Below are 12383 nucleotides of genomic sequence, written 5' to 3'. Positions count from 1 at the left end.
CAGGACCTCCTGATACACACTTTAGCCGCCGCAGGACCTCCTGATACACACTTTAGCCGCCGCAGGACCTCCTGATACACACTTTAGCCGCCGCAGGACCTCCTGATACACACTTTAGCCGCCGCAGGACCTCCTGATACACACTTTAGCCGCCGCAGGACCTCCTGATACACACTTTAGCCGCCGCAGGACCTCCTGATACACACTTCAGCCGCCGCAGGACCTCCTGATACACACTTCAGCCGCCGCAGGACCTCCTGATACACACTTCAGCCGCCGCAGGACCTCCTGATACACACTTCAGCCGCCGCAGGACCTCCTGATACACACTTCAGCCGCCGCAGGACCTCCTGATACACACTTCAGCCGCCGCAGGACCTCCTAATACACACCTCAGCCGCCGCAGAACCTCCTAGTACACACCTCAGCTGCCGCAGAACTTCCTAGTACACACCTCAGCTGCCGCAGAACTTCCTAGTACACACCTCAGCTGCTGCAGAACTTCCTAACACACCTTTGCTGCTACTGCAGAACATCAAAATGCACAAATCAGCTGTTGTAGAACCTCCTAATACACACTTCAGTTGCTGCATTACATCAAAATATGCACCTCAGCTGCTGCAGAACCTCAATAATGCACAGGCATTATATCTTTATAGCACAATCTTTCCTTCTGTAGTTTGGAAAACCATTGAAATAGTGTATTGTGAAGTATCTGCGTCCGGCTTGCGGCGCGTTGCGTTTGCCCCCTTTTATCTGTCTATAGATTGAGATAACACGGGGGACGAGACGCCCCTCTCCTGCTCTTGTGAGAGTCTCTGTATTCGGCTTCTTTGATTTTTTTTTCCCCCCGCACTTTGAGTCAGTTCAAAAACAATTGTGTGTGTTCCTCCATCAAAGCCGCACGCCGGCACCTGCCACATCCGAACACGCCACCGGGAAGCAGAAGCTGCGAGAAGAAAGCCATTGTATCGCCATCAAGACGCCAAAGCTGAGGCTCAGATGTGTTCTCCGAGGCCGCAGGACGCCGTCTCTAAGAGAACGAAACTTACTGTACTTAACTGCAGTTACATCATGTCTTATACTCCACTCACAGCCAAAGCTGCATTCTCAGCTCTCGTATAATATATATTATACAATTCTGAAATTTTCTATAGAATTGAGTGTGTCAGTTTTCTAAATTTCTGCTTGCTGTCATTGAATGCGATCATTCTGGTCAACATCCAGACACTGAAGCCCTGATACTACTCCCAATCCACTGCCAATGACTTCTCTCTTGTCTGGATCGTTTGTTAGAATATATCAGCCCGAGCATCTACCACCAGCATGGAAGAATGTATGCAAATGAGCCTGAGGGGCTCACCTATGGAGCCCCTCAGACTCACTTGCATTTCGTCCTTCATCCTGGTGGTAGATGCCCTTTAAATTTAGAAGCTTAAACCTTATCACAGCTGAGGGTTTGCTGCAATGGCAGTTGTCTAGAAGTCCTCTGGGAGCACATTCTGTCAGATTGTTACAATGTATCAGTGACATTAACATGGATAAGTCTGGTGTAGTTTATGGCAAAAGGCCAAACCTTGTACGCATCTCAGAGCTGAAGGTTTGCTACAATGGAATATATTCTCAACAATCCCCTGACAGTTTAGTAACAGAACAAGCAGATTTTCTCCCCAATCTGTGACAGTGTATCAGTGTATAAAGAGGCTGAAAACCTGCATAGACCTGATCAAATCTCCTTTCCTGCTAGTTTGTTACAATGTATCAGTGCTGGTGACTGAGGTTTTGGTATAATATCAACTTGTTTGTTCTCCTCAGCACAAATAGCTTTCATTTCTTGTTAGTTTGTTACAATGTGCACCTGGTGGTGTTTATACTTCTCACAGCTGATTGGCTGTTACAATGGTGTTGATCCCATCAGCTCCAGTTTCTCTTTTGTACAATGTATCAGACCTGCCCAGATCACAATGTAGTGTCTACTCTACACAATCCCTTTAAAAACGGGAGCAGCCACAACAATAGATCTGGACCTGTATGAGCTGAGACTTTGTAACACCAGCAGGTAGTGAATGCATCCATATGACTCTACCCTACAGTATGATGTCCTCCTAGTCATCACTACAACAAGACTGTGACTCAGCTTTGGATGTGACTGGAGTATAATATGTGACCTATTAGTAATACCAGGAGGATTGTGAATGTCCTGTGAATTATTATGAGATTTGCAGCTTTGGATGTGACTGGAGTATAACATGTGACATATTAGTAATATGGTCTATATAGGTCTATATGTGTCGTCTCATGGAGCCTCATCAGAGCTGAGGATGATGGGAGGATAGTCTTGTCTCATGTGGTGTTTGTAGCCTTCATTATCTATAATCTTGCAGGCGAGGAGCGGTGGGGCCCCGGCAGGGAGAGGGCCCCGGCATCACATCATTACCCGGCTAATAACAAGACGTGAGGCGTACGGGGAGAGCTCCGCATTAAACTTTTATATCTCCAAACATCTCAGCGTCTGCAGGAGCCGATAGACGGTCATTAGTACAATGCGCTTAGTCCGCCCGGCGCTAATAGTGCCACTGACTGGCGCTGCCAACCTGCTGGAGTCTGACTCACTGCCAGGAAGAAGAGCCATACCCGGAGGTAACCCGCCACGTGTGCCAGCAACGACCAGCTAATGACTGTCCGCATGGAGTAATAGTGTAATACAAGTCATACTGCCAGCATTGTGCCCATATAATACCCATCATAGTAATAGTGTAATACAAGTCATACTGCCAGTATTGTGCCCATATAATACCCCCATCATACCAGTGTAATGCCAGTCATGCTGCCAGTATTGTGCCCATATAATACCCCCATCATACTAGTGTAATGCCAGTCATGCTGCCAGTATTGTGACCATATAATACCCATCATACCAGTGTAATGCCAGTCATGCTGCCAGTATTGTGCCCATATAATACCCCCATCATACCAGTGTAATGCCAGTCATGCTGCCAGTATTGTGCCCATATAATACCCCCATCATACCAGTGTAATGCCAGTCATGCTGCCAGTATTGTGCCCATATAATACCCCCATCATACCAGTGTAATGCCAGTCATGCTGCCAGTATTGTGCCCATATAATACCCCCATCATACCAGTGTAATGCCGTTCATGCTGCCAGTATTGTGCCCATATAATACCCATCATACCAGTGTAATGCCGTTCATGCTGCCAGTATTGTGCCCATATAATACCCCCATCATACCAGTGTAATGCCAGTCATGCTGCCAGTATTGTGCCCATATAATACCCCCATCATACCAGTGTAATGCCAGTCATGCTGCCAGTATTGTGCCCATATAATACCCCCATCATACCAGTGTAATGCCAGTCATGCTGCCAGTATTGTGCCCATATAATACCCATCATACCAGTGTAATGCCAGTCATGCTGCCAGTATTGTGACCATATAATACCCATCATACCAGTGTAATGCCAGTCATGGTGCCAGTATTGTGCCCATATAATACCCCCATCATACCAGTGTAATGCCAGTCATGCTGCCAGTATTGTGCCCATATAATACCCCCATCATACCAGTGTAATGCCAGTCATGCTGCCAGTATTGTGCCCATATAATACCCCCATCATACCAGTGTAATGCCATTCATGCTGCCAGTATTGTGCCCATATAATACCCCCATCATACCAGTGTAATGCCAGTCATGCTGCCAGTATTGTGCCCATATAATACCCCCATCATACCAGTGTAATGCCAGTCATGCTGCCAGTATTGTGCCCATATAATACCCATCATACCAGTGTAATGCCGTTCATGCTGCCAGTATTGTGCCCATATAATACCCATCATACCAGTGTAATGCCAGTCATGCTGCCAGTATTGTGCCCATATAATACCCCCATCATACCAGTGTAATGCCAGTCATGCTGCCAGTATTGTGCCCATATAATACCCCCATCATACCAGTGTAATGCCAGTCATGCTGCCAGTATTGTGCCCATATAATACCCATCATACCAGTGTAATGCCAGTCATGCTGCCAGTATTGTGACCATATAATACCCATCATACCAGTGTAATGCCAGTCATGGCACCAGTGTAGAAATAGTATAACACTGGTCACTTTCCTTTCCCCGTCTTCCTATGAGAGATATGGACGCATGGTTATACAGGCGGTCCCCTACTTAAGGACACCCGACTTACAGACAACCCATAGTTATAGACAGACTCCTCTGCCCACTGTGACCTCTGGTGACCTCTCTGGATGTTACTATAGTCCCAGGCTGCAATGATCAGCTGTAAGGTGTCTGTAATGAAGCTTTTTTGATAATCCTTGGTCCAATTACAGCAAAAATTTTGAAACTCCAATTGTCACTGGGGCAAAAAAAAAAAAAAAAAAATTGTCAAGAACTTCCATTATAAAATATACAGTTTCGACTTACATACAAATTCAACTTAAGAACAAACCTCCGGACCCTATCTTGTATGTATATATCTTATAGGAGAGGGGGGGGGGGTTCCCCCCTAATGTTCTCCTCCTCATTGGTCACATGACGTGACAGGGGGAAGAGGTATCAAAACTGGTACAAAGTAAAAGTTCATAACTAATAAAAAAAAAATGAGCACTGGAATTTGATTGGTTGTTATGGACAACAACTCTCGTTTCCCTCCTACAGATCCGTCCCTTTAACCCCACTCAGGCTGTTTACACAGGAAGCAGTGATGTCACAATCATCTCCTAGCAACCGGGCAAACAATCAGGCAGGACTCCACACACCCCCAGCACGGGATCAGCACAGCGAGCAGGGGCCCCGGGGCGAGACACCACCGAGAGCCACAGCCATCACAGCAGGTCAGGGGAACCACTATACACGTCTGGGTAAGATCTCTGCTGGCTGTCAGTGGAAGGGAACACTCCTCTGTACAGATCTAGACTGGATACATTGTAAATGAAGGCAAAGATCCCACAGGTGTGACCGTACAGACCGTGTATCCTGGAATATAACTCAATAGATCACAGTCCTGCTGCTACTAACAACATACACACAGGTATAACTACACTTCTCACCAGGGACAATGCCTAACACTGGCTGCACAGAGCACAGCACGGTGGGATATGTATTGTCCCTGGAGAAATGTGTAATCCTATCTCACACTGCTGTGCTCTGTGCAGCCAGTGTTAGGCATTGTCCCTGGTGAGAAGTGTAGTTATACCTGTGTGTATGTTGTCAGTAGCAGCAGGACTGTGATATATTGAGTTATATTCCAGGATACTCCAGGCACAATACATAACACTGGCTGCAGAGAGCACAGAGCACAGCAGTGTGAGGTATGATTACACATCTCTCCAGGGACAATACATAACACTGCTGCACAGAGCACAGCAGTGTGAGGTATGATTACACATCTCTCCAGGGACAATACATAACACAGCCTGCAGTGAGCACAGGGCACAGCAGTGTGAGGTATGATTACACATCTCTCCGGGGACAATACATAACACTGGCTGCAGAGAGCACAGAGCACAGCAGTGTGAGGTATGATTACACATCTCTCCAGGGACAGTACATAACACTGGCTGCAGAGAGCACAGGGCACAGCAGTGTGAGGTATGATTACACATCTCTCCAGGGACAGTACATAACACTGGCTGCAGAGAGCACAGAGCACAGCAGTGTGAGGTCTGATTACACATCTCTCCAGGGACAATACATAACACTGGCTGCACAGAGCACAGAGCACAGCAATGTGAGGTCTGATTACACATCTCTCCAGGGACAATACATAACACTGGCTGCACAGAGCACAGCAGTGTGAGGTCTGATTACACATCTCTCCAGGGACAGTACATAACACTGGCTGCACAGAGCACAGAGCACAGCAGTGTGAGGTCTGATTACACATCTCTCCAGGGACAATACATAACACTGGCTGCACAGAGCACAGAGCACAGCAGTGTGAGGTCTGATTACACATCTCTCCAGGGACAGTACATAACATTGGCTGCAGTCTACATGCAGTCTACATGGTCACACTTGCTGATGGTTTCCCTTTCTATGTAAGTAGCAGAAAATGCTACAAAGTAATGACTCTTATCTCCAGGGTCCCGGGAATGGAGTTCACAATGAGTGAAGCCAAGCAGACTCTCAAGGTCCTGGAGCAGAACTGTAGACTGCTGAGACAGCAACAAGTGACCTTCATCACGGCTCTGGAGCGCACACGCGAGAACGCACACGACAGGATCAAACCAGTGCGGACGCTGGCGCAGGTAACAGTATCGCAAATCAACATATATTAGGTTTTCAGTTTCTTCATACCACCAGGTGGCACTCTCCTGCACGGTCTTCTGTGTACACAGCGCTCCATGTGGTGTGGCATGGTACTGCAATAGTTACTGCTTTGTAGTCATTTCTTTTATAAACCATTTTACAGGTGCAGAACTACTTAGACAACTGCTGTAACAACAGCACAGACAAGAGAGTCATTTCCCTGTTCCTTGATGTCTGCAACAATCTGGCAGGTTTTTGTGTGAAGTTGGATGCTATGCAGTCTGGGACACGGTCAGCAGGGGGCATCCTGGAGCAAACCATGACTCTGCTTAGTCCAACCAATGACCTGTCTGGTCTGAGAGCCAAGTAAGTAAATGTGCAGGAGCATTAAACTGCTCATAATATAAACCCCATTATTCCTGTACATAGGGGGCAGTATTATAGTAGTTATATTCCTGTACATAGGGGGGCAGTATTATAGTAGTTATATTCCTGTACATAGGGGGGCAGTATTATAGTAGTTATATTCCTGTACATAGGAGGCAGTATTATAGTAGTTATATTCCTGTACATAGGGGGCAGTATTATAGTAGTTATATTCTTGTACATAGGGGGCAGTATTATAGTAGTTATATTCCTGTACATAGGGGGCAGTATTATAGTAGTTATATTCCTGTACATAGGGGGCAGTATTATAGTGGTTATATTCCTGTACATAGGGGGCAGTATTATAGTAGTTATATTCTTGTACATAGGGGGCAGAATTATAGTAGTTATATTCTTGTACACAGGGGGCAGTATTATAGTAGTTATATTCTTGTACACAGGGGGCAGTATTATAGTAGTTATATTCCTGTACACAGGGGGCAGTATTATAGTAGTTATATTCTTGTACATAGGGAGCAGTATTATAGTAGTTATATTCTTGTACATAGGGAGCAGTATTATAGTAGTTATATTCTTGTACATAGGGGGCAGTATTATAGTAGTTATATTCCTGTACATAGGGGCAGTATTATAGTAGTTATATTCCTGTACATAGGGGGCAGTATTATAGTAGGTATATTCCTGTACATAGGGGGCAGTATTATAGTAGTTATATTCCTGTACATAGGGAGCAGTATTATAGTAGTTATATTTTTGTACATAGGGGGCGGTATTATAGTAGTTATATCCCTGTACATAGGGGGCGGTATTATAGTAGGTATATTCCTGTACATAGGGGGCGGTATTATAGTAGTTATATTCCTGTACATAGGGGGCGGTATTATAGTAGTTATATTCCTGTACATAGGGGGCGGTATTATAGTAGTTATATTCTTGTACATAGGGGCGGTATTATAGTAGTTATATTCTTGTACATAGGGAGCAGTATTATAGTAGTTATATTCTTGTACATAGGGAGCAGTATTATAGTAGTTATATTCTTGTACATAGGGGGCAGTATTATAGTAGTTATATTCCTGTACATAGGGGGCAGTATTATAGTAGTTATATTCCTGTACATAGGGGGCAGTATTATAGTAGGTATATTCCTGTACATAGGGGGCAGTATTATAGTAGTTATATTCCTGTACATAGGGAGCAGTATTATAGTAGTTATATTTTTGTACATAGGGGGCAGTATTATAGTAGTTATATTTTTGTACATAGGGGGCAGTATTATAGTAGTTATATTCTTGTACATAGGGGGCAGTATTATAGTAGTTATATCCCTGTACATAGGGGGCAGTATTATAGTAGTTATATCCCTGTACATAGGGGGCAGTATTATAGTAGTTATATTCCTGTACATAGGGGGCAGTATTATAGTAGTTATATTCCTGTACATAGGGGGCAGTATTATAGTAGTTATATTCCTGTACATAGGGGCAGTATTATAGTAGTTATATTCCTGTACATAGGGGGCAGTATTATAGTAGGTATATTCCTGTACATAGGGGGCAGTATTATAGTAGTTATATTCCTGTACATAGGGAGCAGTATTATAGTAGTTATATTTTTGTACATAGGGGGCAGTATTATAGTAGTTATATTCTTGTACATAGGGGGCAGTATTATAGTAGTTATATTCTTGTACATAGGGGGCAGTATTATAGTAGTTATATTCCTGTACATAGGGGGCAGTATTATAGTAGTTATATTCCTGTACATAGGGGGCAGTATTATAGTAGTTATATTCTTGTACATAGGGGGCAGTATTATAGTAGTTATATCCCTGTACATAGGGGGCAGTATTATAGTAGTTATATTCCTGTACATAGGGGCAGTATTATAGTAGTTATATTCCTGTACATAGGGGGCGGTATTATAGTAGTTATATTCTTGTACATAGGGGGCAGTATTATAGTAGTTATATCCCTGTACATAGGGGGCAGTATTATAGTAGTTATATCCCTGTACATAGGGGGCAGTATTATAGTAGTTATATTCCTGTACATAGGGGGCGGTATTATAGTAGTTATATTCCTGTACATAGGGGGCGGTATTATAGTAGTTATATTCCTGTACATAGGGGGCGGTATTATAGTAGTTATATTCTTGTACATAGGGGGCGGTATTATAGTAGTTATATTCCTGTACATAGGGGGCGGTATTATAGTAGTTATATTCTTGTACATAGGGGGCGGTATTATAGTAGTTATATTCTTGTACATAGGGGGCGGTATTATAGTAGTTATATTCTTGTACATAGGGGGGCGGTATTATAGTAGTTATATTCTTGTACATAGGGGGCGGTATTATAGTAGTTATATTCTTGTACATAGGGGGCGGTATTATAGTAGTTATATTCTTGTACATAGGGGGCGGTATTATAGTAGTTATATTCTTGTACATAGGGGGCGGTATTATAGTAGTTATATTCTTGTACATAGGGGCAGTATTATAGTAGTTATATTCTTGTACATAGGGGGCGGTATTATAGTAGTTATATTCTTGTACATAGAGAGCAGTATTATAGTAGTTATATTCTTGTACATAGGGAGCAGTATTATAGTAGTTATATTCCTGTACATAGGGGGCAGTATTATAGTAATATTCTTGTACATAGGGGACAGGATTATAGCAGTTATATTCTTGTACATAGGGGGCAGTATTATAGTAGTTATATTCCTGTACATAGGGGCAGTATTATAGTAGTTATATTCTTGTACATAGGGGGCAGTATTATAGTAGTTATATTCTTGTACATAGGGGGCAGTATTATAGTAGTTATATTCTTGTACATAGGGGACAGGATTATAGCAGTTATATTCTTGTACATAGGGGGCGGTATTATAGTAGTTATATTCTTGTACATAGGGGGCGGTATTATAGTAGTTATATTCTTGTACATAGGGGGCGGTATTATAGTAGTTATATTCTTGTACATAGGGGGCAGTATTATAGTAGTTATATTCTTGTACATAGGGGGCAGTATTATAGTAGTTATATTCTTGTACATAGGGGGCGGTATTATAGTAGTTATATTCCTGTACATAGGGGGCAGTATTATAGTAGTTATATTCATGTACATAGGGGGCAGTATTATAGTAGTTATATTCTTGTACATAGGGAGCAGTATTATAGTAGTTATATCCCTGTACATAGGGAGCAGTATTATAGTAGTTATATTCCTGTACATAGGGAGCAGTATTATAGTAGTTATATTCTTGTACATAGGGGACAGTATTATAGCAGTTATATTCTTGTACATAGGGGGCAGTATTATAGTAGTTATATTCCTGTACATAGGGGGCAGTATTATAGTAGTTATATTCTTGTACATAGGGGGCAGTATTATAGTAGTTATATTCTTGTACATAGGGGGCAGTATTATAGTAGTTATATTCTTGTACATAGGGGGCAGTATTATAGTAGTTATATTCTTGTACATAGGGGACAGGATTATAGCAGTTATATTCTTGTACATATGATGATCTCCTATTTTTCCCTCCAGATATCCTCATGATGTAGTTAATCACCTGAGCTGTGATGAAGCCAGGAACTTTTATGGTGGTATTGTGAGCCTCATCCCCATTGTTCTGGATAATGTCAGAGAAGCGGTGGCCAGGCTGGAGAAAGTGCAGCCACAACAGCTTGAAATCAGCGACAGACGAGGCGCCGGTCAGGGGAGCAGGCAGTATAGCGAGGATAAGGCAGGTGGCGGTAGCCTCACACACAACACTGGGGCTCAGACTAACGTCAGTCAGGCAGATTCATCTTACAAAAAGAAATACAATGGTGAGACCTTAAAACCAGCCTGGAGGCCGGCAGGACGCCTCTACACCACCTAAGTACCGTAACTAGTCCTGCTCCGCAATCTCTGCTATATATTACCAGTATACAGTATATGTGGTTTATATATCGATGTATTATATTATATACTCTGGCCAGACACAATGATTATGACGCGAAATGTGATGCAGATGCCATTGTCTCCTATAGGGGGCAGAGTTGCACATGACTTTTGCCGAAATTGCAACACTGATTTATAGCGAGTGTTGAGATGATTTACTGTCACGATGTAGCGGATGTTGATTCTGTGCACACGATTGATTAATTTTTAACCGTTTATATATCTGTATTTGGAAGAGCTGGGTGGCAATCCTTATAGGGGGTGTCTGTGCCATGCTAAACTGTGCCATAACCACGGCAGCTCTGCCATTTGCATTAGCAGGTCAATGGAGCGGTACAATCTGCAATACCAGATGCAACCCATGGACAGGGGAGGCGCTGTTCTTGAAATAAATGAGCCATGTTATTCTAATCCTGGACAACCCCTTTAAAAGGGAGACTGTGCCCACAAGTACAAGTTAAAGGGGATTATCCTGGATTGATTAAGCATGGCTGATTATATTCATAACTGCACCACATCTGTACTGAGGTTAACGTTTGGTTCTGCAAAACTTCAATGAGGCCGAGCTGCAATGCCAGGAACTACCTGCGGAGAGTTGTGGCACTGTGCACGTTGTCACATAGCTTCCCCATAACAGATATTGCCAATTATATCGGACGTACCCATGCCCACGTTTGCCAAAACCATCTGTCCCATTATCGCTCTTGCACTTTTCTAATCATTGACAGATATTTACTTAAAATTGTATTTTTGTACTCAAAAATTTTGGTGCTAAAATTTTCTATTAAAAAAAAATAAATAAGTTTACCTGGGAAATGAATGATGAAGTTTTCAAGCAATCCTCAAAATTCACCAGATTGGTGACTGCTGGGACCCCCACCTATGCACAGGCTGAGGGTGAGAACGGCAAGTCGAGCAGGCGTATGCCTCCCAAATGGAGCTGCAGGACACATTATCATCCTGAGGCTATAGCCATTACATTGGGGCCTCCGTTCTCTAGATTGATTGGGTCCCAGTACAACACAGCTTGTTATCCCCTATACTGTGGTACATCCCATTTAAAAGTTTTTTCCAGTTTTTGTCAACCCCCATGATGCTTTGGTACTTTAAAGGGATCATCTGTACCAATAAAGAGGATCCATCCTAAGAGTCGATGCTCTCTACCAGTTTAGCGGGGTTCTTACATGCAGCACCCCAAAAGATCAGCTGTTCTCTGCATGGAGGGATGAGGAAACACTGCCTCTCTCAGTATAGTGGTCAGACCTGGTTACTGCAGCTGATGTTTCTGTTAAGTTGCAATGACCCAGTTTCACCACTACACAGAGAACTGCACTGTTTCCTGGTCCGGTCCGTGTACCAGCGCTGAGCTATGGACCCATCTGCATTATTGTTTGGCTTCTGCACCATGTATAATGATGGGTTTGTACCAAACTTTTATTGTTTTCCCCCCGATCCACAGGATAAGAGCTAACCATTTGATTGGAGAGGCCTCAAGTACAGGGGTCTCATCTGGTGAGACCCTCCAACCTAATCTGTTTGTAATCCTTTGGACAGGGAACAAAAAAAAAAAAAAAAAATTGGTAAACCCCTTAACTAGGTAGCCGACACCGGATTAAATGAACGTGCATTACCTAGTCTCCTCTGTTCATATAACTGATGACTACATAGCTCCCCCTCCACCTACCGCTGACTACCTGCTGCCATCTTTTCTCCTTTAGATTAAGAGACGTCTCCTCTGATCTTCAGCCGCTCTCCAGTAATAAACT

General features: G+C 43.2%; 1 protein-coding gene across 2 annotated transcripts; it reads left to right on the top strand.

Annotated features, from left to right (window-relative positions):
* Positions 1–4719: 4719 nt before the first annotated feature.
* SPACA9 (sperm acrosome associated 9) lies at positions 4720–11360 on the top strand. Of its 2 annotated transcripts, none has more exons than XM_072125528.1 (4): positions 4720–4861; positions 6112–6277; positions 6442–6644; positions 10219–11360. In XM_072125528.1, the coding sequence occupies exons 2-4, from the start codon at positions 6122–6124 to the stop codon at positions 10553–10555; spliced, it is 696 nt and encodes a 231-aa protein (XP_071981629.1). In that variant the 5' UTR covers positions 4720–4861; positions 6112–6121; the 3' UTR covers positions 10556–11360. The 2 variants fall into 2 exon arrangements, with proteins under 2 accessions (XP_071981629.1, XP_071981628.1); XM_072125527.1 differs by having other exon boundaries at positions 4735–4888.
* The last annotated feature ends 1023 nt before the right edge of the window (positions 11361–12383 follow it).

The sequence above is a fragment of the Engystomops pustulosus genome, chromosome 9, assembly GCF_040894005.1.
Source record: "Engystomops pustulosus chromosome 9, aEngPut4.maternal, whole genome shotgun sequence".
NCBI classification, from domain to species: Eukaryota; Metazoa; Chordata; class Amphibia; order Anura; family Leptodactylidae; genus Engystomops; species Engystomops pustulosus.
This window is presented reverse-complemented; position numbering and strand designations above follow the sequence as displayed.

Bases quoted from the DNA above. Each gene is read 5' to 3' on its own strand.
- SPACA9 (XM_072125528.1), top strand. From the start codon at position 6,122: ATGGAGTTCACAATGAGTGAAGCCAAGCAGACTCTCAAGGTCCTGGAG. The intron at 6,278-6,441 runs GTAACAGTATCG...ACCATTTTACAG, and splicing joins CAGTGCGGACGCTGGCGCAG to GTGCAGAACTACTTAGACAA. The intron at 6,645-10,218 runs GTAAGTAAATGT...TTTTCCCTCCAG, and splicing joins CTGTCTGGTCTGAGAGCCAA to ATATCCTCATGATGTAGTTA.